Source organism: Halichoeres trimaculatus, unplaced genomic scaffold (assembly GCF_033239565.1).
Source record: "Halichoeres trimaculatus isolate MK-OKI-2021-1 unplaced genomic scaffold, fHalTri1.1 fHalTri1_scaffold_18, whole genome shotgun sequence".
NCBI lineage: Eukaryota > Metazoa > Chordata > Actinopteri > Labriformes > Labridae > Halichoeres > Halichoeres trimaculatus.
This window is the reverse complement of record NW_027437196.1, coordinates 7,613,919-7,641,418: the sequence shown is the minus strand read 5'-3', so window position 1 is coordinate 7,641,418 and position 27,500 is coordinate 7,613,919. Positions and strand designations below refer to the sequence as shown.

The following is a 27,500-nucleotide window of genomic DNA, read 5'->3' as shown; positions in this document are numbered from 1 at the left end:
GTTGATAAGAGACTTTTATTTTGAAAGATCTCTCTAATCTCAGTGATAGGCATGATCTGTGAGCATGACACCTTTCTGCATATAAAGCAGTCCGGTTTCAAACATCATTCAGTTACTTTATGCTTAAGAAACTTAAAAAAAGAAAGAAAGGAGAAAAAACAAAACAAAAATTAAAATAAAATAAAACTGTTTTTTTTTTTTTCCCAAGTTAGACTTAAAATCCTACAACGTTAAACCCTCCAACTTCTTAAAGTGATATGTTAAAGCATGAGCACACACTGACCCCCCAATAAGAGAGCAAATGGTTCAGTCTACCCTTTGGCCCCTCACCCTCCTCTTCCTCCCCCTCCTCCTCCCTCCCCCTCTTATTGAGCTGAATGAATGAGAAAGAATCACTGTGGCATTCACATTCCTCTGCACCAGTTTACTCTGCCAGGACTCCCAGTCTGAGTCCTGCGTGTCCCAGTCTGAGTCCAGTTTATCCAAGCCCTGGTCCAGTTGGTCCCAGCCTGAGTGCGAGTTGGCTCTGGTTGTTGCAGAGATGAAGTTGCTCCTGTTGTTGCTGCTGATGGAGCGGGCTGCAGCTCAGCAACGAGGTGAGAAACTTTTTTTTTTTACTCCTGCTCCCACATTCTGTCCCTGAGCTTTATGTCTGTTTTCAAAGTCTGGGTGGAGTCGAATGTTTGTTGTAGAAATATTCAGATTTTAAAATCTGTGTTTGAATTTTTCTCATTAAAGCTGGAGTCAGAAACTTTTCTGGCTCAATGAAAAAACTTCCTAACTGTGTAGTGAGTAAAAGTTGATCAGACTGTTTGCTGATCAATCACTCAGCAGCTCACTGTTCACAGTTTGATGAGTGCAGATCTAATCACATGCTGACCAGTTTAAAGATAACCAATCTGATTTTGATGGTCATGTGACTCAGAAACATCTTGTGAATAAGACAAGAAACAAAATATAAATGTAATCTGCAGAGAAATTCTGAATCATCATGCTTACAAAATATTAACTCATTTTTTTCTTTTAAAATCTTGCCTTCAAATTGAAATTGTACTTTTGACAAAAGGATTGTTTTTAAACCTTTTAATATGAGATCTTTTCTCCTGATTTAAGTCCAGCTGAATTTTTATTGACCTTCGGCGTACTTCTTGCTTAAAATAAGAGCTCAAGCAGATGTGGCTCTGTTTTTATCTGTTTAGTCTGTTTCTTATCAAACAGACAACAGACGACCGTGACCTTCACGTCTGTTCTGATTTCATGACAAAGAGAAGACACAACTTCCATCTTTTTAGAGTCCCCGTGAGGACTCAAATAGTAATTTGAAAACACAAATCTGTTTATGGCACGTAGACCAAAAGTCCTTCAGATGACATGTCTGAGAGTCACTCGAGTCTCCCAAAACTTAAGGATCCATCAATAAAATGAAGCATGAGGTTAAAGTTTGATTGTTGTCACGTTCCCAACAATTAACAAATACTACACCTCGTTGCTTTGCATCCTGAAAAAGTTGTCTTAAACTAGGGATGGGTACCTTTCATATCTAAAATGACACGATACCCAGTACCCAGCAATCAGTATTGTACTTAACAGTATCATTTTTGATACTTTTGTGTGTGCAATGCTGTGTTCATGTTCAGCATGGAAAATTGCCCTCTCTTCCCTCTCTCACAGTCACAAGGATGCGTTCAGGTACCTAAACATGGTGCCTTTTGATTTTATGTTAATCAGTACTTGGGGATGGGTACCTTTTACATTTGAAACGATACGGCACTGATGCCCCGTACGTGGCAATTGCTACCGGTACTTAACGGCACCAATTTTTGGTACTTTTTTGTGTTTATGTGGTAAAAAAAAATCAGTTTGTTTAATAATAAAGTTTTGTTTTGTTTTTGTTTTTTTCAATTTAACATATTTATCCTTCAATACATAACCTTGCAATGCTGTGTTTATGTCCAGCATGGAAAATCACCCACTCTCCCACTCTCTCACAGTCATAAGGATGCATTTAGGTACCTAAACATGGTACCATTTGATTTTAAGTGAATTGGTCCTCGGTAGGAATGGGTACCGAATTGGGTGCTTTTATAGGTACCTATGGAATTTTGTCAAAAAATTACCAGGTACTGATTCATATAAAACCAAAAGGTACATGTTCAGGTACCTTAACACATCCTTTTGACTGTGAGTGAGCAGAAGAGTAGGTGATTTTCCATGATGAACATGAACACAGCATTACAATATTATATACTGAAGAATGAATATGTTAAATTGAAAATAATTTCCATTTTATGTTAAACAAAAGTTTTTTACCACATAAACACACAAAAGTACCAAAAATTGGTACAATTGAGTACCAATACCGGTTGAGTGATACCGGGCATCAGTACCGTGTTGTTTCAAATGTGAAAGGTACCCATCCCTAGTGCTACTTTTGACAGAATTCAGTCGGACCTATAAAAGTACCTAATCTGGTACCCATCCCTAGTACCCATCCCTATCATGAACAAAGAAAAGTAGATCTGTCATCTTAAATAAATGATCGTCTTGGAAAGAGTTGTTTCTTTACAAGTGTGGGTGATGGTGCTCAGGGGAAACAGAGTCCTTATCGCTGAGAAACATAAATAATTATCACTGAAGGTGTCTCTGCAATCAAAGGCAAATAGAGTCTGAAAAAAACTCAACAACAACAGGAAAACAGAGACTCAAATACAAAATGTGTTTAGTACAGACTGATGAAGATGATATTTGTAGTCAGAGTGAAGCTGATTGGTTGACAGTGTCTGCAGGGCGTCACACAGACAGTCCTTTCGAGAAACAGACGCTCTATGTGTGTGTGTGACAATCAGTGTTAACAACCACGCTCCGCCTACATCCTCTCTACTCACCAATTAAACCCCCGAACACACACACACACACACACACACACACACACACACACACACACACACACACACACACACACACACACACACACACACACACCTGCATTACCATTACAGAGAGTTTTTGTGCTTGTGTTTGTTTGTGTGTGTGTTTGTGGGGGAGACCACAGTCAACACACACACACACACACACACACACACACACACACACACACACACACACACACCTCTGTGTCTCCTTGCTTGCTCAGGGGCTCAGTGGTCCTGATTTGTCTCTGATTGCGCCCTGTGGGCAGGCGACTCTATCAAGCCTGTGAGACTTTCTCAGTGGAGGAGTCTGTGTCACACCTTAGAGCAGACTGCAGTTATCAATAAAGACATCAAAAAAAAAATTTCAATAAAGAGGTTGGTGGTTCAATCCCAGCTCCTGAAGTCACATGCTGAAGTGTCCATGGGCATGACGCTGATCACCAAAAGCGCTCATGTCAATTTACTACAAGCTACACATGAAGTACACATCAGCTACAGATGCAGCTCACACTTTCAGAGGTTTTTTAGTGTGTGTGTGTGTGTGTGTGTGTGTGTGTGTGTGTGTGTGTGTGTGTGTGTGTGTGTGTGTGTGTGTGTGTGTGTGTGTGTGTGTGTGTGTGTGTGAGGTGGTTCCTGCTGTTTTGTCTGAGACAAAGTGCCAGAGGGGGTCTTAGACCACACAGTGTGGTCACACCTCCACAGCTGATCACACACAAAGGCTGTTAACATCTGTGTGAGTGTGTGAGTGTTTGAGTGTGTGTGGGGTGAAGATACAAAGAGTACTGATTTTTTTTTTTTTTTAATTAACTTTAGAATATTTTTGAGCCTAGTACAAAAAGACATCTTCGTTGACGTACTGATTCCTCCTCAAATCTTAAAAGAGGCTGGAAAGCAAAGTCAAAGTGAATTTTTGTCTGTTTGTGTTCACACATGCAGTTCACTCTGAAAATATTAGTATAGTGCATGTGTTAACACAAACAACATTATCTCAAGAAAACTGTATTATTCCAAGAATCGTGCTGGAATAGAATAAAGAATTCTAATAGTTAGCTTGCATTTAAGAATGCTAAAATGTAGCTGAATGTGCTATTGAGAGATGCTAACATTTAGCTGTGACTTTAAAGGTACTAACAGTTAGCTTTTTAAGCTATTTAGGGATGTAGAGTTTAGCTGTGGATTTTGGGATGCTATCAGTTTGTCATGCATTCAAAGATGCTAACAGTTATCTGTGTACTTGTGTAATATCTGGAACAAGCTGCCAGAAAATATCAGGCTTGCTGAAACCCTTAGCTCATTTAAATCAAGGTTGAAGAGCCACCTTTTTACAGCTGCCTTTTATTAGAGCATTTTAACAAATCATTTTAATATCTTCTCTTTAATTTTGCACTGCAAATTTTATCTTAGAATCTGTTTTTATCTTAAAATCTGTTTTGAAATCTGTTTTAAAATCTATTTTAATCTTTTGTTTGTTATGTTTTTTTTGTTGTTGTTTTGTTTTATTGTATCTTTTTAATTATTCTCATTTTTAATTGAATTTTAATTGTTTTCCATAATTTGTTCTGCCTGTAAAGCACTTTGAATTGCCTTGATAAAATATGCTATAGAAATAAACTTGCCTTGCCTTACTTTAGGATGCTATAAGGACTAACAGTTAGCCGCATGCTCCAGGATGCTAACAGTTGACTTTGTATTCCATGGTGCTAACAGTAAGCTTCATTAAACCCTCAGCTTACTATGTTTGATTTATGATGCTAACAGTTAAAGATGTCTTCAAGGACGCTGTAGTTGTGTATATATGGAAGCTAACTGTTAGCTGCATGCACCAGGATGTTTAAAGTTAGCTTTGCATGTCAAGATGCTAGAAGCTACCTGTATATTTCTGGATGCTAACAGTTAGCTGTTGGTTTCAGGTCTGTTTCCCGCCATCTTGAACTTGGCCAGTAACGCAGTGATCACCAGTAACGCCACGTGTGGAGATCCTGAACCAGAGGTTTACTGTAAACTGGTCGAACACGTTCCAGGACGACGGATCAAGAACCCGCACTGTCCGAAGTGTGACGCCAACTCTGTCCTGTCCAAAGGTACGAACCCAGAAACTCACTGTACTTGTAGTAAAAATACTGGTTATAATAGAAGTGATATTGGAAGTTGTAGTTTTCTTAGCACTAATAGCTCTTTTTATTGTTTAGAGCGTCACCCGATCACAAACGCCATCGATGGAACCAATCAGTGGTGGCAGAGCCCAAGTATCAAAAATGGACGACAGTTTCACTGGGTCACCGTCACACTGGACCTCAAACAGGTAACACACCTGTACACTCCCACTTTAGATCTAATTCCAGTGTTTGTTTTGATCCACACAGATTATCTCCATGAACATCCATGGGTTACTTTAAATCTACAGGTCAGAGTAATACCTTCTTCCTGTTTGTTCAGATCTTTCAGGTCGCTTATGTCATCATCAAGGCCGCCAACTCTCCTCGACCAGGTAACTGGATCCTGGAGCGCTCTCTGGATGGTGTGACCTTTGACCCCTGGCAGTATTATGCCCTCAGTGACACGGAGTGTTTAACTCGATACAATGTGACACCAAGACTCGGACCGCCGACGTACAAGAGAGACACTGAGGTCATCTGCACGTCGTACTACTCCAAACTGAACCCTCTGGAACATGGAGAGGTGAGACCGGCTGTCTGTATGTCTACGTGTCTTTCTACCCACCTGTCTGTCTCTTCCTGACTTTAACCCGTCTCTCTCAGATCCACACCTCTCTGATTAACGGCCGACCAGGAGCTGATGATTTGACCTCTGACCTCCTGAACTTCACATCAGCTCGTTACATCAGACTGAGGCTTCAGCGAATCAGAACGCTGAACGCAGACCTGATGACACTGAGCACACGGGACCCCAGGGACATTGACCCCATCGTCACACGGAGGGTAAGACAGGCTGATGGAGACAGTTGTTTTTTTTTTGAGGCTTGGCTGTTTGAGGTTCTTGTTTGCCACAGGGGGCACCGGTTAGCTCAGACACAGCTGCATGCCCTCTCTTTAGCTCAGAGGTTCCTCCTCTATTTCCTTTGTTTCATTGATTGTCATTGTTCCTAGGTAAACTACATTAACATTTGTAGTTAGCATAGCATCTATCCTGGTTTTGGGGGGCCTAGCAGGCTGGCGCCCCCTATGGATAAAATACTTTCAACCATCAACTCTGCTTCTGTCCCTTTAAATCAAACTGGTGTGGTCACATGATTACTAACTAATGTGTTTTTGTGTTTCAGTATTATTACTCCATCAAAGACATCTCAGTGGGCGGGATGTGTATCTGCTATGGCCACGCCCAGAGCTGCCCACTTGACCCTGTTTCCAAGGTAACCAATTGCAATCAAAAACACTCCATGATTAAATTATTTGAGAGCATCAAATCTGATTCCTGTGTGTGTTTGTGTGTGTTGACAGAAACTGCAGTGCGTCTGTGAACACAACACCTGTGGAGAGAGCTGTAACGAGTGTTGCCCCGGTTACCACCAGCAGCCATGGCAACCAGGAACCATCTCTGAGGGGAACACCTGTGAACGTAAGACAGACCTGTCTTTCCTCCTTCACCCTTATCTTACCTGTCTACCTTTCACTTGTGTGTCTCACCTGTGTCTCACCTGTCTGCCCCTCAGAGTGTAACTGTCACAACAAAGCCGTCGACTGTTTCTACAACCAGACCGTCGCTGAGCTGTCTCTGAGTTTGGACACGAGAGGGGTTCGACGAGGAGGAGGAGTCTGTATCGACTGTCAGCAAAACACTGCCGGCGTCAACTGTGAGACCTGCAAGGACGGATTCTACAGACCTGCAGAGGTACAGGGAAACACAAGTACCACAACAACAACAATAATACAAGAAACAAAACTACAGATTAGCTACATTAACCAGACTAACATCAACAAACTTCATATGGGGTCCAAATATTGTGAATTCAGAAAGTACAGCTGGACCTAGCACGTTAGCCTGTTAGCAGACTGATATTTGAACCAAAAAGTGTGTTTCAACTGACAGTACAGGAACCCTTAGTCCCAGGAACTTCTTTCCAAGCAACTAAATGATGATCTACTGTCTGTATTCAAGTATTCAGTCAAGCTATTATGTATAAATAAAGGGCTAGGATTTTCAATGTAAGTGACATCATCTCCAGGCCCTGCCCCCAAAGTTCCTGGATCTTTATAAGTACTATCCCCGAGAAGGAACTTTTTATGAACATAAACACTGTGTCCCATGTCTGGTTTTTGGTTTACAAAATGCACAGAGTTCTTAAAAAGATACCTTGTTCCTGAGTAAAAGTTCCTGCTTTTGAAAAGAGCAGGTTCCCTGAAAAAGGAAACCTGAGTTCCTTGATAAAGATCCTGAAGAAAAGGAAGCACACAGTTCCTAAAAAAATGTCCCCAGTTCCTTGGTAAAGATTCTGACAAAAGAGGGAAAGCAGCTCCTGAAAAGGTCTCTTACATCTTACTAAAGCTCATGCAGTCAGAAATCACAGATTTCCTGAAACATCCCTAATCACTGGGTAAAGTTCCTGCAGTCAAAAAGCACACAATTCCTGAAAAGGTTCATAGTTCCTGGGTAAAGTTCCTGCTGTCAGAAAGCACACAGTTTCTGAAAAGGTCTCCACTTCCTCAGTTCAGTTCCTGTCATCAAAATCACAGATTTCCCGAAATGCCCCTAGTTAGTGAGTGTAGACCCTCTACTAAAAAAGCCTGGAGTTCCTGAAAAGGTCCCTAGTTCCTGGGTACAGTTCCTGCTGTTAGAAATCACCTACAGGTTTGATCAGAGTCTCCCAAGTTTGTCGTGAGCTAAAATGGGTATATTTTCAAGCTGTGTGTGGAAAAAAAAGATTATCTAGACCTGCACAAAATTGAAATGAATGGAAATGAAATGCCAGATACTAAACTGTGTTTTGGTGTTGTTGTAGGTTTCTCCGTACTCAGATTTCCCATGCGTGGAGTGTGACTGTGACCCGAATGGATCGAAGTCTTCTATCTGTCGCAGAGACGACACTCAGCCAGGTCACTCTAACATTTATCATTCCTAGACTCCACAGAGCAGATTTAAGTGTTTCCACAGCTCTAACTCTCTGTGTTTGTGCTTGCAGGTGTCTCAGCTGGTCAGTGTGTGTGTAAAGAGGGCTTCACAGGCCGACGCTGTGATCGTTGTGCGTTTGGATACAGAGATTTCCCTCAATGCATTCGTTGTGAGTGTAACCTGCAGGGCAGTGTCAACACTGACCCCTGTCTCCCCTGCGACTGTAAGGTAGGAAGAGTGACACTGTTTGTAGAGTACCACGCAGACTTTTGTAGGCTAGTCTGTGAATGGTAATAATCTCACCTGTTCTGTCATCCTCAGGTGAACGTGATGGGAGCTCACTGTGACCTGTGTAAACCAGGTTTTTATAACCTGCAGGGGAGTAATCCTCTCGGCTGTACCGACTGTTTCTGTTTCGGTGTTTCTAATGTTTGTGAAAGTTCTACCTGGTCAACATCACAGGTAACACCGTCAAACAGAGGAAACACACCTGTTGAACAATTACTCTGATGTAAAGAGGTAATAATGTACAACCCTCTATTTTTTAATTTTTTTTTTAGATTTATCATCGAGATGCTTTGATGCACGCCTCCTACTCCCCAAACACTAACTCTGTTGTCCACGGCAACGACCTGCCCATCCTGAGAAACATCTCAGCCCACCAACAGGTGCTGTCCTGGGAGGCACCACAAAGTTTCCTGGGCAACAAGGTAGGCCACTGTTTCCATGTTTGGTTTAATCAAATCATCATTAAACACCACAGGATAGTCTGTTTGATGTTTACCTGTCTGCATCTCCACCTGTCTGTCTGTCTGTAGCTGTTGTCATATGGAGGATTCCTGAACTTCTCCCTCATGTATGACATCCCACTGGACAATGAAGACCATTCCCTTCCTGCCCACTGTAACATCATCATTGAGGTGACGTGAAATTTTCTAATCTCAGTTTCCACATGATGTAGAGAAAAAACAGTATCAGAAACTGAAACCTGAATGTTTTCTGTTTGGTCTTCAGGGAAATGGTCAGAGGGTTCATCTCTCACATCCTGTCCATGCCTTCCTCTCCCCTCTGGCCGAGCAATCATTTGCAATGGCACTGGCTCCACGGGGATTTGTGGAAGTCCAGACACACCGTCACGTTACCCGGGATGACCTCTTGTCAGTCCTTGCTGATGTGACTGCACTCAGGGTCAAAGTTCACCTTAATGCGACTGCTGACGGGCCGATATAGTAAGAACTAAAACCTTAATTAGTCTTAAAAACTCAAGAACTGACAGAGCAGAGAAACTTAATCTTCAATCCAAAGTCAAAGATTTATTTTATATTCACCTTTTCACTCCTTAGGGTACTTTAGAAGTAAGGAGTATAGTCAGGGTATGGGGGAAAATGGGAGAAAGAGTTTTGGTTCGTATAAAGTACGGGGTGCAGTAGTAGTATGGAGTAGAGTAAAGCCCTGTTTCCACCAAGCTGTTTAGTTCCACTGACTAATCCTAGATCAGATCCCCAAATAACAGAGGCAAGGCAGACATCCCACTTTTTGGGACCTTTTGGGGTGCCAGACTAAACTGATCTGATCCCAGAAGGGGGAGCTACGACACGGCAGACCAAAAGCATTGTCACTTACCGTGTGACAGTGACAGTCTTCTCTGAAACAAAGCTTGATTGCGCTTCGTGACTAAGAGCCACATGGAAAACACAAAGAAGGCGAATTGCTGGATGTCTTCCATCGTTGCTCCTTGTTGACTGTGTTGCATTTTTCTTCTTCATTGGATTTATTAGCGTGACACACTGTGTTAAGCTGCTATGGCGTGACGCTGTTATTTAATTGATGCAGCTATCGGCATCCAGCTTACATGCCACCTACCACAAGGGGGTGTGGTTGGCTTAACCGAGGCAATCTGACAGCGTTGCTCCACCATTTACCATTGTACGGTTTAGAAGCCAAAATACACCTGTCACAGCCATTGGCAGCAGTTGTGCAGCCAGAGTCTGGCAGTACAGACTGTGAGGGATTCTGGGAGAATCTGAGCTGAGCCGTGTGACAAAAATAATAAGTCACTCTACCTCCCGACATATTTTGCTACCCTCGAAAAATTACACAAGAACAGCAGCTGTCAATCATTGTTAAATGTGACGTAAAGCCTAATTTCTAACCTTGTATAACTAACAAAAACGAAACTTTTCAGCGATAAGGGGACTTGAATACAAGGTAGCTTAATAATATCTTCAAATTACCACAACAATCAGACGTGAGAAACATTTCTACGAGGTGTATTGATTTTCTAAAGTTTGACCACAGCCCATCTGGAATGACTGGAGAGACAGATTTTCCAACCTATACTGCAGCCAGCCACCAGGGGGAGCTCACTTTGAGCCTAGCAAGATAACGTCCATTTTTTTACAGTCTATGGTACAAAACCGTACTGATCTAAACCAGACTGCTTGGTGGAAACGGGGCTTAAGTGTTAACACTACAATTAGGACTACTGAGGGTAGTGAGAGTTTGGAGTAGGATGGAATTATGGGGTACATAGAGAGTTGGATATAGTTAGGGGGCTGAGAATATTCAGGGTATGAGGCACAATTGGAGTGTGGGTTAGGGTATATGGATATGGGGATATGGGGAACAGTGAGGGTTTAGAGTGCAGTGGGAGTATTGGGAACATTGAGGGTACGGGGTACTGTTTTGCATCTGTTTTTGATTCTTCCAGCCTGAGGTTCTGGTGCCTCATCACCTCATCACTCATGCCTCTCTTTATGTCAGTCTCAGGTACCTGTCTCTAGACGTGGCAGACTCTGTCTCCATTACCGGGGATCAGGCCGTCGCTGTGGAGATGTGCGAGTGCCCGTGGGGTTACAGCGGCACGTCCTGTGAGGTAAGGAGTTATTCAACTTTTAATCCAAACATCACCCACGGACTGCAATGTTTGTTTGAGCGCCTGTTGTGTGTCTCATTGTGTGTATGTTGTTGTAGGCCTGTCTCCCAGGTTTCTTCAGAGTGGGTGGAGTTTTGTTTGGAGGGAACTGTCTGCAGTGTGAATGTAACGACCACGCCAATGAGTGCGACACCGATGGAGTCTGTTTGGTGAGTGAATATTAAACTTAATACTCTAATTTTTGTTTAGACACGTTTGTTTATGATGTCTTTGTTGCTATCGATGGCCCCTCACTGTTTCTGTTGTAACTGTCTCCCAGGGTTGTACCCATAATACCACGGGTCCACACTGTGATCAGTGTCTCCCTGGTTTTTACGGAGACGCCACAGAGGGGACGGCGGGTGACTGTCAGGTGTGTCCCTGTCCTCTGACGCAGCCGTCCAACAGGTAAATCTCATTCTTGACTCAAAAACTTTGAATTAGAACTTTAATTAGAGGGGTGCTGGTTTGGCGGAGTGGTTAGCAACCAGGCACCCCATGTATTTGCTTCTGCCGGTCCAGGTTTAAATCCCACCTTGTCTTCCCCAACTCTCTTACCCCCTTTCACAAGCCTATCCTGTCTCTCTTCTATCAATAAAGGCACAAAATGCCCCAAAAATACATTTAAAAAAAAAGAACTTTATTTAAAATGATTGTAAACACCTCTCTGTGTCCCAGTTTCAGTCCCACCTGTATGCTGGAGCCGTCAGGACAGGTGTCATGTGACCAGTGTCAGGAGGGCTACACAGGAAGAAACTGTGAGAGGTAAGGATGAGTGACAGTCTTCTCGTCCAATTAGAGGCAGCTACCTACTTTAACACCTCTTTGTTTCTGTCACCAGGTGTGCCAACGGTTTCTATGGAAACCCTCAGGTGCTTGGAGGTACCTGTGTCCGCTGTGAATGTAACGGTAACGTGGACATCAGGGAGGCGGGGCATTGTGACACAGTCACTGGAGAATGCCTGCGATGTCTCAGGAACACTTTTGGAAGACAGTGTGAGGTCTGTGCGCCTGGTTACTATGGAGACGCTGTGCACGCCAAGAACTGTCAAGGTGAGCGATAGACATCACCTGTGGGGGTGGGGCTTAAGTTCTACGGCTAGTAAAGACCTAAAATACCTGATGTCACCTGATGAGTGTGTGATAGAGTTAGACATGCAGTGTGTGTGTCTGTGTGTGAGTGCAGAGGGGGTTAAAGCTGCCTGGAGATTATAAAGCTGACAGCTGATTGGTCGGTTTGAATTTTTTTAGTTTGGAATGTTGATCTCTAAAAATCCAGATTAGACCTGACCTCTGACCTCTTTGTTCTTTGTCCCATGACTCCCTGTGTACGTGTGTGAGTATGTGTGTGTGTGTGTCTGTATATGTGCTGCCACCCAGTGGTGAGTCATAGAATAAAGATTGTAAAAACACATTTGATACTTTCTGTCTTCCCAGAGTGCAGCTGTGATGTCAGTGGTGCTCTCTCCAGCGTGTGCAATGTCACAACCGGTCAATGTCAGTGCAAAGAGAACGTGACGGGGCGCACCTGTGACCGCTGCCAGGTGAGACAAACCGATAAACCGATCAAAAGAAGCTTTATTTCTGTCTTAGTTCATGTAATTCATTGTTATCTTTCTGCAGGTTGGGTTTTTCGGGCTCCAAAGTGGGCAAGGCTGTCGAGCCTGTGCCTGCAACCAATCAGGATCCCTCTCTGAGTCATGTGACGAGGAAGGTCAATGCCAGTGTGCTGCAGGCGTGACAGGAAAGAAGTGCGACCACTGCAGTCGTGGTTTCTTTGGATTTAGCGAAAATGGCTGCACAGGTAGTTTACAAAATTTTCTAACACCTTCATCTGGCTGCTTATTGATGCAACATTTGAATGTGATTGGCTGTGATGGTTCTTCTCCCAGCATGCAACTGTGATGCAACTGGAGGGAACTGTGACCCTGAGAGCGGTGTGTGCATCTGCCCCGCCCACACAGAAGGGAGCACCTGTGAGAGGTGTAAGTCAGGATACTGGGGTCATGACCTCACCACCGGCTGCAAGGTACACAAAAAATACACTCAAAAGATGCACACTAAGTACACACTAAGTACACACAAAGTACACACAGCGTAAAGCTGAATTTTTTTTGTCTTTTTAGCCGTGTAGCTGCAGCCTGTCAGGAAGCTCCGCCTCCCAGTGTGACCTCACAAATGGACAGTGTCTCTGCACAGAGGGGTTCTCAGGCAGGTCATGTGATCAGTGTGCACCTGGCTACTACGGTTACCCAGAATGCTCAGCATGCGGCTGCGACACTGAGGGAACAGAGGAGAGGTTTTGCAACAAAACACTTGGAGTGTGTGACTGTGGACCCATGGGGGAGTGTGTGTGCAAGGTAACACTCCTTTAATTAATAAATCTAATTCATAAGTATTAAATTAATACGATTTAGGGTATAAACTTTGTTTTACATTTTGTATGATGGTGTTTTCCACCAGGTGGGCGTGTCTGGACGGCGCTGTGAGGAGTGTGTGTCTGGCTGGTTCGCTCTGTCAGCCGACGGTTGCTCGCCGTGTTTCTGTTCGGGACTCAGCTCAGACTGTGAGGAGACCAGTGGACTGTTCAGAGTACCTGTGAGTCCAAACACACTCTTACAAAGTGTCAGTTTACGTGTTGTAAATACAGTATTAACGTGATATGAACCTCCTCTCTCTCCGTAGATAACCCTGGCTGATTTGCCCCCTCTCCTGTCATTGGTCAGTCAGTCGAACCTTAAAGGAGAAGTGTCCGGAGTTTTCCAGCAGGGCGATGAAATGCTTCTCGATACACGACACCTCAACACCAGCAGGCTGGCTGGCCCCCTCTACTGGAGACTACCCTCCCAGTTTGAGGGACACCAGGTACTGTGCCCAGTCCTGTGACTGACAGCATCCTTAAAAACTGTCAAACAGATGCTGCCTTTTTCAGCTCAGATTCTTTACCTAACACGGTTCTGGAATTAGGACTTTGTTAAACCAAGATTTTTGACTGGCATGATTAAAAAGATACCGCAGTGTTGAACCCAGTTTTTCGACTTGCAGGGTCTTGAAGATGCTGCTAAATTAAGCCCAGTACTTTGACTCATAGGATTTTAGAGAAACTACTGCGTTCAGCCCAGGTTTTTGGTTGACAGGATACTAAAAAACTAACTGATGAATTTAACCCAATTTTTTGACTGACAGGATCTTCAAGATACTGCTATATTAAAGCTATGGTCTACGATCTGAAACCCAGTTTGGCTGATGAGACACATTTGAAAAACGCAGCCTCACTCACCCCTCCCCTCCGTGTTCCAAGATCCCGCCCCCCAGCTCGTATCGCCCTTTTTTGCCTCCTAACAACACACCCCCTCAGACAGAGCAAGAAGCCGGCCTGCTTACCTGTTCAACAGAAACTCAGCTGTCTGAGAGTCATTCTTCAGTCCCAAATCCCTTTGCAGCTTTTTCCACCGGTCGTACATTTCTCCAATATTCAGTTTCTATTGGCACCTGTAACGCTCATAATTCTTCCTTGCTTCAGCCTTTTCCTTGAAACTTTTTCGTTTTCTTGCCTTCCCTGTGGAGGGTAACAGTAACAGCTTCCTGGTTTCGGTCTTCTCCGGCTCCATGACGCTTCGGTAGCTGAGCAGCTAGCTGGCGTGAGAGGGGTAGTGGGGAAGGACGAGGTGGGCGGGACGGTGCGAAGCGAGGGAGACAGGGGATTGGATGGTCTAACGCACAAATCCGAAATGAGGGGGATGGCAGTTCAGATTGGTCCATTATTAAGCCGTTTTGCAGCTGACCATCGGACCATAACGGCCTCAAAACGGTGTAATGATAATTACCTAGCTTCAAATCGTAGAACATAGCTTTAAGCCCCGTCCTTTGACTCACAGGATTCTAAAATTAAAATAGAATAGAATAGAATAGAAAATACTTTATTTATCCCCGAGGGGAAATTCAGGAGTCACCGCAGCATTTAAGAAAACAAAAGTAAGAAAGTGTATAGAAAGTGCAAAAAGGTCCATAAGAAATTAGATGACGACATCCCATCCACCACTCTCCAGCCCAGCCAGTCTCCACCTCCACAGGGTCCAGGACTGAGCCTCCCCAGAAGTCTGTTCAGTCTCTGTCTCCTGGATCCTGTCTGCCCACAGCAGGCGAAGCTCCTCCAATGTGGGGCCGGCGTCCGATGTCAGCTCCGTCAGCCACGTCCGTGAACAGCACGATGCCGCTGGGTTAGCACAGCTAGCTTATCCATCCCCCGGGGCTAGGTCCCACGTTCCCAACAACGATGGATGGAAGGACAGGTCCACGTCGTCACCTCCCAGCTCACATCCGAGAACCAGCACGTCGTCCTCACCTCCTCCTCCTCAGCTCGAGGGAAATCATCAAGCCCTACACTAGTTAGCATTGACATGCTACAGGCTGCTAACAGCTAATTTCGCATGTAAACAATGCAGCCATGGTTACATGTAGGATCTCCAGACAAACACAGGAGAAAAATAGTAAAAAAATATCGCCGAAGCCACGAAAAGTTTGGTGTCCTTGGCCGACAATGAACCATACAAAGTGATGATCCACTCCAAATACAAAGATTACGAAAAAGAGATGAAAATAATTACAAAAAACAGACAAAGACGAGAGAGCTGCCGCAACAGGCAGCTGCTTGGGCAGCGCCTAGCAACGGAATCAATAAAAGGCAGACTGTGTTGTTTTTCCAGTCTTATAGGAGAATCTGGTTTACAGTTTTATGTGTGGGACTCTTTAAGGTCTTCTTCCTGGTTGTGTGTATTTGATTGTGTACTTTGTGTGTATTCTGCAGCTGTCGTCGTACGGCGGTGTTCTCTCCTACGCCATCACTTTCTACGCTGAAGATGGGGAGGGACTGTCCAATCAGGAGCCTCAAGTGATGATGAGGGGCGGGACTCTGAGGAAGCTGGTGATATACACCGACATGATCGCCCCTGGCAACAGCATCAAGACACAGCATGACATCATGATGACAGAGGTACAGCTGCAAGGAATCATGGGAAATGAGAGTGCTGTATCTATCAGTGTTTGGTTTTTAAAGTGCGTTTATGTGTGTGTGTGTTTCAGCATAAGTGGAAGTACTTTAACTCAGTTTCAGAGAAGTCAGTGACTCGCTCTGACTTCCTGTCGATCATCAATAACCTCGAATACGTCATCATCAAAGCGTCGTACGGAACCAGACTGTTACAGAGCAGGTACACAACTACACATCAACACAGCTACACACAGAAAAACACCTGTACAGGTACCTGAACATACTCTGGCATAGATAATCAACATTTTGGTTCTTGCACCAGGATTTCAAACATCTCCATGGAAACAGCAGTGGGGGTGGAGTCACTGATGAGGTCAGAGAGTGATGTAGGTGTGGCCAGACACATTGAGTCCTGTACCTGTCCACTGGGATACACTGGACTGTCCTGTCAGGTAAGTTTCTTCCAATAAAGACAGTTTTTTTTATTTTGACCTGACTCTCCCACTCACCTGTCTGTCTCTCTGACCTGTCTGTCTCTCTGACCTGTCTGTCTCTCTGACCTGTCTCCCTGTAGGACTGTGCAGCAGGATTTTTCCGTCAGCCTGTGTCTGAGTTGTCATCACAGAGTTTGAAGTCTCTGTTTGTTCGTCCGTGTGTTCCCTGTCGCTGCAACAACCACAGCGAGAGCTGCGACCCAGAGACCGGAGAGTGTCAGGTAACATGCTACCAACACATGATGACAAATGCTAACACATGCTAGCACATGCTAACACTTGATGATGTGTATCATTTGTGTTTTCTCTTCAAACAGGATTGTCAGCATCAAACCGCTGGCAAAAGCTGTGAGCTGTGTGCCACAGGGCATTATGGGAACGTCAGTGGCTCCATCAGTGATTGCTCCCTATGTGCCTGCCCCCTACAGGACAACAGGTGACACTGCAGACTGTTAAACCTTTGAAATACATAGTGATGATATACAAAAGCAGGGCTCAGTAACTGAAGAATCCAGGTGCCAAACTTTTGTAGCTACATTTTGTGTGTATGTGTGTGCAGTTTCAGTCCCACGTGTGTAGCAGAGGGAGCGTTGGGTGATTTCCGCTGCACCGCCTGTAAGGTGGGATACGAGGGAAGATACTGTGAGAGGTGAGACTGACCTGACCATTCTGAAAGACTTTTACTTTGAAACTCACCACAGGAAGCTTACACTCTGACTGTCATCCTACAGGTGTTCTGTTGGTTACTATGGTAACCCATCATTACCGAATGGTGTGTGTTCACCCTGCACCTGCAGTACTTGGGGCTCCCTGCAGCCGCTCTGTGACCCACTGACCGGACAGTGTGACTGTAAGGCTGGGGTCAAAGGTCAGTCATGTGACCAGTGTGAAGAGAGGCATGTTCTGCAGGATGGCGAGTGTGTGTGTAAGTAACAAGGACACACACATACACACATATATAGATTGACATGATCTGTTTTTGTTCAGAAGTGATAATTGTGTGTGTGTGTTTCTTTGACAGCGTGTGATGACGAGTGCACCGGCGTTCTATTGGATGACCTGGACAAAATTGAAAACTACTTCTTGTCTGTCAACCTGAGCAGTGTTGCCATGGCACCATACAGTCAGCTGGTGATGCTGGAGAACCAGACAAGAAAGTTCCAAGTAAGCATGCACTAACACACACACACACACACACACACACACACACCTTTAGAGCCAATAACACAGTGTAGTGTGTGTGAGTGTGTGTGTTTTAATACCTTAAACTTATGTTTACAGGTGCAGTTTTCTACGAACACGTCTGTCGCCCTGCGTGTGTCCAGAGTGGAGGATGAATTGAATCACATGACCTCTGACCTCAATGATCTGATGCAGCAGGTTACCATGGTTACTCCAACAATTTAACACAAGCCGAAGAAGAAGAATGTACTAAGCTAAGCTAAGCTAAGAGGGATTTCTCTCTTCTGATTGGTCAGGTCACACAGCTATCAAACGACCTGGAGAAGGTGTTTGCATCCACCAAGAACAGCGTTTCCCAGAGTGCACAGCTGCTGGAGAGCATCAGCAACCTGCAAGACAACATTCAGGGTAAGCTACTGCAGGATGTATAATGACATCATTAGTGACATCATCACAGACAAGAAATGATGACAAACTTTCGTCTGATTGGTGCAGTGCTTCAGAGTGAGGCGGGGCTTCTGAATCAGACTAAAGGAGAGGATCTAGATTCAGCCAATCAGACACAACTCCTGGAGGAAGTGGAGTCCATGTTGGACGCCATTCGAGCAGTCAACCTGACCGCTGCAAACATCACAGCCAATCAGGAGCTCAGGTTGGTTAAACAGAGTTAAATCACCAAATATGACTTGCATCAAGAATTACCTTTGATGAGTATTACTGTCTTTCTGTCTACAGTCTTACAGAGTCTCTGGTCCAGACGCTGCAGTTGGACCTTGTGTCCAACAGAACGGCGATTGAAGACAGGCTCCGCCCCCTTTCAGCCTCCCTTTCAGCCAGCATGGAAACACTACAGTCTATACACACACACCTGAGCGATGCTGCAACAAGAAACAAACAATCACACACTCTGCTGGACAGCACACACACTCTACTGAACACACACAAGGTTAACACACACACACACCCTGTACACTCTCACCTTTAATTCACACACCCGCACCAAACACTCACGATGCTAATGTTGGTTTGGTTGTTTTTTTCAGTCTCTCCATCAGAACCTGAGTGCTGAGTGTGTGTCTGCTGACAAAGTGTTGGATGACACACAGCTGCTGCTGGAAGACACCATCAGTCTCACACAGGAACTCACAAACACAACCATGGTACTACACACTGCACACAAAGACACACACACACATCACACATAACATGCAACAAACAACACAAACTTAACACAATAGAACACAAAAATACCTGACCTCATGATCACATGACCTCAGGATCTCATGATCTTAGCATCACATGACCTCACAGTTACTTGACTTCATGATCACATAACCTTTTGATTCACTTGACCTCATGGTCACATAATTCATGACCTCATTATCACATAGTCTAACGATAGCATGACCTTTTGATTGCATGGCATCAGAATCACATGACCTCTCAACTCACGTGACCTCTTGATTAACAAGACCTTAAAATCACCTCATCTCATGATCACATGACCTCAGAATAATCAGACCTCATGATAACAAGATTCATGGTCTCGGGTTCACATGACCTCATGACCACACAACCCCAGGACCAATGGAATTAATGTTTGCTTGACCTTTTGTTCACTTGACCTCATGGTCACATAACCTTTTGATACACGTGACCTTAGAAAAAGTGGACCTCATGGTCAACTAAGTCATGACCTCATGATCAAATAATCTAATGATACCATGACCTTTTGATTGCATGGCATCACATGACCTCTCAACTCACCTCACCTCATGAACACATGACCTCAGAATAATCAGACCTCATGACCATAAGATTCATGACCTCTGGATCACATGACCTCATGGCTACGCAACCTCAGGACTGATATAATTAATGTTTCATTGACTTCATGACCACTTGACCTCATGATTACATGGCCTGAAGGTAACATGACCTCATGACCACGACCTCATTGGCACATGAAATGATATTGCCTCATTACAACATGTTCAAAAAAATCACCTGATTTTTATGATCAGATGATGTCAAGTTTTACGTTACGTTTCTATGTTGATGACATTTCTTATTCTTGTTAAACTGATAAAGTCAGAGTATCTAAATATCCAAACATCAACATGACCTCATCTGTGTGTGCAGCAGGTGGAGGTGTTCAGTGGTCAGCTGGATCAGTGGCGCCCCCTGCTGAGGAAACAAGTGGACGGTTTGGTTGTTGGGCTAAAGAGGACTGATGCTCTGGAGAGCGTTTACCGTGCAGAAAGCCACACCCACCAGCTGCAGAGCCACGCCCAGTCCCTGCACAAGTCAGTATTTATGATTTGTCTGTTCAGTTTTTTATTTTTTATTTTCTTGTATTTAAACTTCTGTGTCTTTCTCCTCTCAGCTCCCTGTCCTCAGTGTGGAACGTCTCCCAAAACGGCAGCCGATTAGTTCAGCTCGACAGTGACATCAGACAAAGGGTGAACACTGCCCAGGAGGTCGCCTTGACTGCCCTTAACTCTGCTTCCTTCGCACTCAACATGGTGAGTCACGACACACACGAACACACCCAAGATGTGGCACAAGGGTAATGCAACAACTGTATAAAGTGTACTTCGTTCACTATGTTTCTGTTTTAGAGCATCCAATCAGAACTGCTGCTGTCAGAGGAGGGCGGAGTCAAACTGAACACGAGCTCTGCTACTTTGGAAGAAAGTCAGAAAATCAACCAGAAAGCTGAAGGTTTGTTGAAGCTGTCAACTTCCTTAAATAAGACATAATTTAAATCACTGAGACGATGACCTACCTACTCACTTCCTGTGTTTGTGTATTTGTGTGTGTGTGTTCCTTTATTTTAGAGCTGCAGTTAAATGTTTCCATGGTAACCAGCAGACTAGGATTGGTCAGAGAAAGTCTCCGTAACTCAAGCATCCTGCTGCGTCAGCCAATCACAGAGCTGCTCCACCTTTCAAACGGTGAGGCAAATTAAGGCAGATGATAATAATTATTATTATCATTACTGTACAGATGTGGCAAATTCTGGATTTATGCTTTTTAAACAAAATTATTGATTTGTTGATTGTCATATTGGTTAGGATCAGCGGCTATGTTGAAGCAGTCTCAGCTCCAAGCTACAGCGGCTCGCTCTAACCTAGAGGAGGCACTGCAGCGTCTGCACACGCTCAGACAGAAGCTGCAGACTTCTTCTTCTGTGGTGGAAAACACCAACATGACGGTGAAAGAGACGAATCAGCTGGTGACAGAAACACACACGGCGGGTCAGTACACACAAACACACACACACCCTCTCTTTTTGGCAGAAATCACACACTAACATGGTGCTAACGCTACCTTTTTCCCTTAGCCAATGAGGCGCAGCGCAAGCTGGAGGAGGCGGGACATCGAACTGAAAGACTCATGGATAGGATAAAGCCGCTGAGCATGCTGGGAGAAAACTTGAGTAGGAATCTGTCTGACATCAGAGAGCTGATTCACCAAGCCCGAAAACAGGCTGCTTCGGTACACACACAAAAAAAACACACAGCAGTGTGAATTTACGTTTTACACAAATACAGAAATGTTCAGAGGGGGGCGCTACAGAGCTGAGGAAAATCACAATCATTTTAGAAATTCGCAAATTCATTTTCTTATAGTTATAAGACTATTAATATTTCTTCATATTCAGATGATGATTATAATAATGATGTAATTGATGATGTCATCAGATCAAGGTGGCGGTGCAAGCAGACAAGGACTGTGTTCGATCGTATCAACCTCAGATTGAATCGACAAACTTCAACACACTGAGTCTCACGCTGAAGACCAACAGCCCAGATAACCTGCTCTTCTACTTGGGAAGCAACTCTTCGGTAACACACACACACACACACACACACACACACACGCATACATACTCAAACACAAACACACACACACACACACACACACACAATGTTAAACTGTCACAGCATCAAAGTCTTACAAATATAAAGTGCTAGGATGTTACAGGCTGAGTCTTTACCCTGTGCCGTGTCTTGTTGCAGGTTGACTTCCTGGCTGTAGAGATGCATCATGGGAAAGTGTCTCTTCTCTGGGATTTGGGCTCAGGTGGAACCAGACTTGAGTTTCCAGGAATCAACATCAACAACAACAAGTGGACCAGAATCAACGCCACAAGGTAAACAACAAAATAACATCATGGTGACATCACATGCTGTGTGTTGATGTCATTTGATGACATCATCGTGAAATGATGTCATGTTGTCGGCAGGTTTGGGGCACACGGCTCTTTGTCAGTTCATCAGCTGGAGTCAGAGACGGCTCCGTTGCCGGCAGTTACAGCAACCTCACCTGGACCGTCACAGGTTTTGGATGTCAATAAGAACTCAGTGATCCACATCGGAGGAAGGAGCACACACACACAGGTAACACACAGATAAGAAGTGCACAGGTGTTTGTGAAGTACAGCATACTATAACAGTGACTCTAACTCGTGTTTGCGTGTCAGACTCCAGCCCTCCTCAGGACCTCCACCTTCCAGGGGTGTATGGGTGAGGCGTTCCTGAACGAAAGGAACGTTGGTCTGTGGAATTACATCAGCAGAGAGGGAGGCTGTGGAGGATGCTTCAGCAGGTACGACATGTGTTCACAATTCTGAATTCAACCTGACAACAGTTGTATCTTTATCTAATGAGTGCCCCACCTGACTTTCCCTTCTCTGTCTGTTTTAGTCCTCAGATGGAGGAGACATCATTCCACTTCGACGGTTCTGGTTTCTCATTGGTCCAAAAATCCCTGCGAGCCACTTCTACATCAGTTGTTTTGCTTTTCAAAACGCTTTCGCCGAGTGGATTACTGCTCTACCTGTCGTCTAACAACACTGTGAGACACACACAAGCTCGCACACACATACACAAACACTTTTATTATTAAAATGTGAAAAAATTAAAGTGTAACCATGTTGCAACCATAGAGTGTAAAAAAAAAAAATTGGATGTCATCTTGCTTAGCTCAAAGCGAGGTCGCCACAAAAACTGCTCCCCCTGGTGGCTGACTGCAGTATAGGTTAAAAAATCCGGCTTTCCGGTCATTCCAGATGGGCTGTTGTCAAACTTCAAAAAATGAATACACCTCGTAGAAATGTTTCTCACGTCTGATTGCTGTGGTGATTTGAAGATATTATTTGGCTGTCTCGTATTTAAGTCCTCTTTTTTCTGAAAAGTTTTGTTTCCATTAGATATACGAGGTTAAAAACGAGGCTTTACGTAACGTTTAACGATGATTGACAGCTGCCATTCTCATGTATTTTTTTTCCGGGATTGTAAAATATGTCGGGAGGTGGAGTCAAGAAGAGATAAGACTCTCAAAAGAAAAAAAATATATATTATTTTTGTCACCCAGCTCCACTCAGATTCTCCCAGAATCCCTCACGGTCTCTACAGCGCAGACTCTGGCTGCACAACTGCTTAATGGCTGCAGCTGTGACCGGGGAATTTTGGCTTCAAAACAGTACAATGATAAATGGCGGCGCCACGCTGTCCACTCTATATACAATCTATGGTTACAACAGTTTAACAGTATTACCATGATACAGTATTAGTGTGGCAATGTTACAGTATGACAACGCTACAGTGTTACAATACAAAACCATACTAAATATTACAGCGATAGAATTTTACAGTTTTTCCAATTCACATTGTGCTATGTTACAGTACACTGCAGAAAAATGAAATCTGATCAAGTGTTTTTGTCTCATTTTAAGTAAAAATGTCTCGTCATACTAGATATGAGCCACTTTTAACCGGTCTGTCCAGGAAAATGTCTTGTTTTAAGATATTTAAGAAAAAAACAAGGTCTGAAATTCTTGTAACAAGTAAAAAAATCAGCCAATGGAACAAGAAAAATTTGCAAGAAAATTGGCTTGAATCTAGAATAATGCCTTAATACAAGTAACTTTTCTCTTTTTTTATGCTTGTTACAGAAATTCAGACCTCATTTTTGTTTTTAAATAACTTGAAACAAGATTTTTTTCTGGACTGCTGAGGTGGATGTGGCTTACATTAAGCCTAAAAAGACATTTTCTACTAAAAGCAAGACAAAAACACTTTATAAGATTTCACTTTTTGTAGTGTATTTAAGTGTTACAGTGTCAAGACTCTTATTTTGAAAGAGTCATCATCTTTTGCTGCCTTCTGCAGAGGGACTTCCTGTCCATGGAACTGGTTGAGGGGCGAGTCCGTCTGACCTTTGACCTGGGCTCAGGTGCTCTGGTACTCACCTCCAACAAAAAGTACAACACAGGAGTGTGGTACAAGATCACCCTGCAGAGGAGCAAACGCAAAGGTACGGCAGCTACGTCCTCATTGTTGGAGTTAAGATGCTGCGCAAATATGGATTTGGTTATATTTTGATTGTTTACATTTAGAGTCTTTGACTGGAAGATGTTATTTGTTTGTAGGTTACCTGTCCATCATGGCAGCCGACCAATCATCAGAGAAGGAGGTTTTGGAGGCGGAGTCTCCTGGAACTGCCTCTGACCTGAACAGGTCTGACCTGGACCCAATCTACATCGGCGGACTTCCAGCCTCCAGACCAATCAGGTTAGTCTCTTTTCGCAACCTGGTGAGGGTACAGTGATGTCACAGGTCATTTGACTAACCAATCATTTTGTGTCTGTTTCCTAGGCGACAGGTGGTTTCCAGGTCATACGTTGGCTGTATCAAAAACGTTGAGATCGCTCGCTCCAACTTCGACCTGCTGAGGGACGCCTATGGAGTCAGAAAGGGTTGTGTACTCGAGGTAACACACACAGTACTCTAAAGTACACACTTCATACGCACTTATCAAATGACTTAATAGTAACGAGTTGTTTATCATCAATGTGTCTCAGGCCGTGAGGAGTGTGTCCTTGCTTTCTGGCGGTTTCGTTCAGATCGCTCCTCGATCATTCGGTCAAGATGTGGAAATTCTTCTCTCCTTCTCATCAAACAACCAATCAGGAGTCTTGTTGGCGGCCTTCAGTGACACACACAAAAAGGTGAGACACACTGACATGAGAAGCTGAGCTAATCCTCGCCGTGACCTTTGTGATGACCGAGTTTGTAGTCTTTTATCCTCCAAGCTTATTTTGTTTGTTTCTGTGTGTGTTCGTGGGGGTGTAGCACTTCCTGTCCGTCCACCTGGTCTCAGGCGCTTTGGAGGCGGAGCTTGGAGAAGTGGGTGTGGCTACTCGCAAAGTAATGCTAGTAAAACCTGATGGAACATCGTTCGGCGACGGGAAGAAACACTCTGTGATCATTACGATCAGCAAGAAGTGAGTGTTTCCATGTCAACAAACACCTGTCTCACTCATCTCACCTGTCTCACCTGTCAACACTGCTCTCATGCTGTCGTGTGTCTTCCAGGTCCCTGTCCTTGCAGATTGATGAAGAGCAAACAAAGTCTGTCGCTGTGTTGCCGGGCGGATTATCCCGTCTGTCTCCATCCTCTCTTTTCATTGGTGGTGTCCCATCAGGGGAGGAGTCTCGTCTGCCAATCAGATTACAGGAGATGTCCAGGTCGTTCAGAGGCTGCATTCAACACCTGGTGGTGGACAGAGTGTAGGTCCCATGTCTCATTCATAAAGACACAATTGTAAAATTTTGGGGGATCATGTTCGATTCAAACAAACTGTTCTGATTGGTCGCTCTCTTCAGGCTGGTTGACCTATCAGTGGCTGTGAAGTATGAGGGAGCAGAGCTCGACAGCTGCCTGTTGGAGGAAAGGGTCAGGGGGGCGGTGCTTCCTGATGACCCAGATATTGAGCCAACTCCTGACCCCGCCCACCTGCCTTTAGCCCCTCCCACACACCTGAGTGCCTTCACACCAGGAGTTCTTACGGTAATGTTATGATTCTTCACTTTCAGACGTAACAGCTGACAGAGAGTATGTTGTTTAGTATTTACTGAAATTTTGTTGTTGATGTGTGTGACAGTGTGCGTCAGAGCCGGAACCTTCCTTCCTCCCATCTGCAGCTCAGTTCGGTTTGTCTAAACACAGTCACATGACCTTCACCATCAACCCCAGCACAGTCAAACGAAGGTCAGTCTTCAGGATGCCAGGATTTAATGACAGACTGTGTGTTTGTGTAAGAACAGCAGTTCTCACTTTGTGTGTGTGTTTGTTTCAGTGTGTCCCTAAAGTTGTCACTTCGTAGCCGGGCTCTAAACGGACTCATCGTCCTCCTCTCTGACGCCAAACAAAACGACTTCCTCGTCCTCAAACTGACAGGAGGCCGCCTCATCATGTCAGCTGACCTCGGGAAAGGCCCTGCCTCTGTAACCTCATCTGTCGCCATAAACGACGGCGAGTGGCACACTGTGAACGCTGAGCTAGTCCGAAGATCTCTTTCGGTGTCTGTGGACGGTTCAAGTCCAGATTCAGTGACAGTTAAAGGAAACCTGCTTGACGTGGAGAACCGAATTTACCTGGGTGGGATCCCTCACACGCACACCTCCAGGAGGATCAATGTATGACCTTTGACCTGTCTGTTTACATTTTATGGACGGGTTCTTCTTCTGTTCTTTAACACGGGTTCTCTTCACCCTCCTCTTCGTCTGTCAGGTCAGCAGCAGTTTCCCAGGATGTGTTCGCTCTGTCAGTTTGAACGGCGCAAAGTTAGATTTGTCTCAGCCAACCTCTCGACATGATGTAACTTCCTGTTTTACCAATGACCAGACAGGAAGTTTCTTCAATGGCAGTGGATACGCCGCCCTTGGTGAGTCCACAATGAACCACCAATCAGATTCTTTAAATGTAACAATCAGATCAGAGAATTTAACTGTGTTTGTGTTTGTGTGTGGCAGCGCGTGATGGTTACAAGGTCGGCTCAGATTTGTCGGTCTCTCTGGAGTTTCGAACAAGCCAATCAGAAGGCGTCTTTTTAGGTATCAGCAGCGCCAAAGTCGACGCCATTGGACTGGAGATGATTAACGGACAGGTGAGCTAGTTGCACCTTAGTGTTGAATAGTAGACACACTATTTATGTGTTGTTAATAAAATGTTGTTGTTGTTTTCAGATGGTGTTCAACGTAAATAATGGAGCGGGGCGAGTGACAGTGCGTTCGATTGGTCACATGTTGTGTGACGGACAGTGGCACCGCCTGGTGGCCAAAAAGACTAAACACACTCTAAGTCTGAGTGTTGATGGACGGAGCTATACAACAGCAAACCCTCACCCACAATCCACCTCTGCTGAGACCAACAACCCAATCTATGTGGGAGGATATCCAGGTGAGTTCACACTCTTATCATGTCAACGATTTCACTGACACACGTGTTTGTGACTAAAACTTTTATCCCTCTGCCTGTCTGCCTTTCAGCTGGAGATAAACAGAACTGCCTCTCGATCAGCTCCAGGTTCAGAGGTTGTCTGAGGAATCTGCAGGTCATCAAGTCTCACCTTAGTGGAGCTTTGAACCTGAGCTCTGCCTACTTCCTGTCAGGAGTCACACCCAACTCGTGCCCTGCCGCTTAGCAAGACCCAACCTTGATCTGATTGGAGAATGTTTGATTAAAATCTGAAACTTTGTGTATGTATAATGAGTCAAGGATCGGACAATGAGTATGAGTTTTTACAAAGAAAAGTTGGTAAAGATGACTCATTAAAGATGAGTCTTTTTCAAATGAGTCAGTGAAGATGAGTCAGTAAAACTGTGTTCAAAAAGAAATCAATCCCTTAAAACTGAGTCAATAAAAATGAGTTTTTAAAAATGTGACATTGAAACTGAGTCAATAAAGATGTGTAATTGCAAATGAATCTGAATCAAAGAAGATGAGTTATTTAAAAAGAGTTGGTAAATCTGAATCAAAACATAGTTATTTAAATGTGTCATAATAAATGTGTCAATAATGATGAGTTATTACAAATGAACAAAGGAGACGAGTAATTAAAAAAAAGAATCAGTAAAATTGAGTCAACA

At 44.2% G+C, this 27,500-nt stretch overlaps 1 protein-coding gene across 1 annotated transcript; it reads left to right on the top strand.

Annotated features, from left to right (window-relative positions):
- Positions 1-411: 411 nt before the first annotated feature.
- lama1 (laminin, alpha 1) lies at positions 412-27,453 on the top strand. The gene is made up of 62 exons (XM_074693654.1): positions 412-596; positions 4,823-4,993; positions 5,102-5,214; positions 5,349-5,591; positions 5,672-5,851; positions 6,193-6,282; positions 6,371-6,488; positions 6,583-6,761; positions 7,870-7,963; positions 8,050-8,207; positions 8,301-8,441; positions 8,540-8,689; positions 8,798-8,899; positions 8,994-9,208; positions 10,743-10,854; positions 10,953-11,063; positions 11,174-11,301; positions 11,572-11,658; positions 11,735-11,946; positions 12,331-12,437; positions 12,517-12,697; positions 12,786-12,922; positions 13,020-13,253; positions 13,357-13,491; positions 13,579-13,758; positions 15,701-15,886; positions 15,976-16,103; positions 16,206-16,335; positions 16,458-16,598; positions 16,695-16,813; positions 16,937-17,026; positions 17,109-17,302; positions 17,399-17,541; positions 17,659-17,757; positions 17,856-17,967; positions 18,055-18,211; positions 18,295-18,505; positions 18,603-18,719; positions 19,702-19,865; positions 19,946-20,084; positions 20,181-20,283; positions 20,400-20,516; positions 20,637-20,819; positions 20,906-21,060; positions 21,267-21,410; positions 21,585-21,718; positions 21,812-21,965; positions 22,049-22,173; positions 22,272-22,422; positions 23,739-23,883; positions 23,999-24,140; positions 24,225-24,339; positions 24,431-24,577; positions 24,702-24,853; positions 24,945-25,139; positions 25,236-25,419; positions 25,514-25,620; positions 25,709-26,048; positions 26,143-26,296; positions 26,385-26,518; positions 26,598-26,811; positions 26,901-27,453. Exons 1-62 carry the CDS (start codon positions 542-544, stop codon positions 27,053-27,055), a joined length of 9,213 nt encoding a protein of 3,070 aa, XP_074549755.1. The 5' UTR covers positions 412-541; the 3' UTR covers positions 27,056-27,453.
- The last annotated feature ends 47 nt before the right edge of the window (positions 27,454-27,500 follow it).

Bases quoted from the DNA above. Each gene is read 5' to 3' on its own strand.
- lama1 (XM_074693654.1), top strand. From the start codon at position 542: ATGAAGTTGCTCCTGTTGTTGCTGCTGATGGAGCGGGCTGCAGCTCAG. The intron at 17,542-17,658 runs GTAAGCATGCAC...TTATGTTTACAG, and splicing joins ACCAGACAAGAAAGTTCCAA to GTGCAGTTTTCTACGAACAC. The intron at 19,866-19,945 runs GTCAGTATTTAT...TTCTCCTCTCAG, and splicing joins CACGCCCAGTCCCTGCACAA to CTCCCTGTCCTCAGTGTGGA.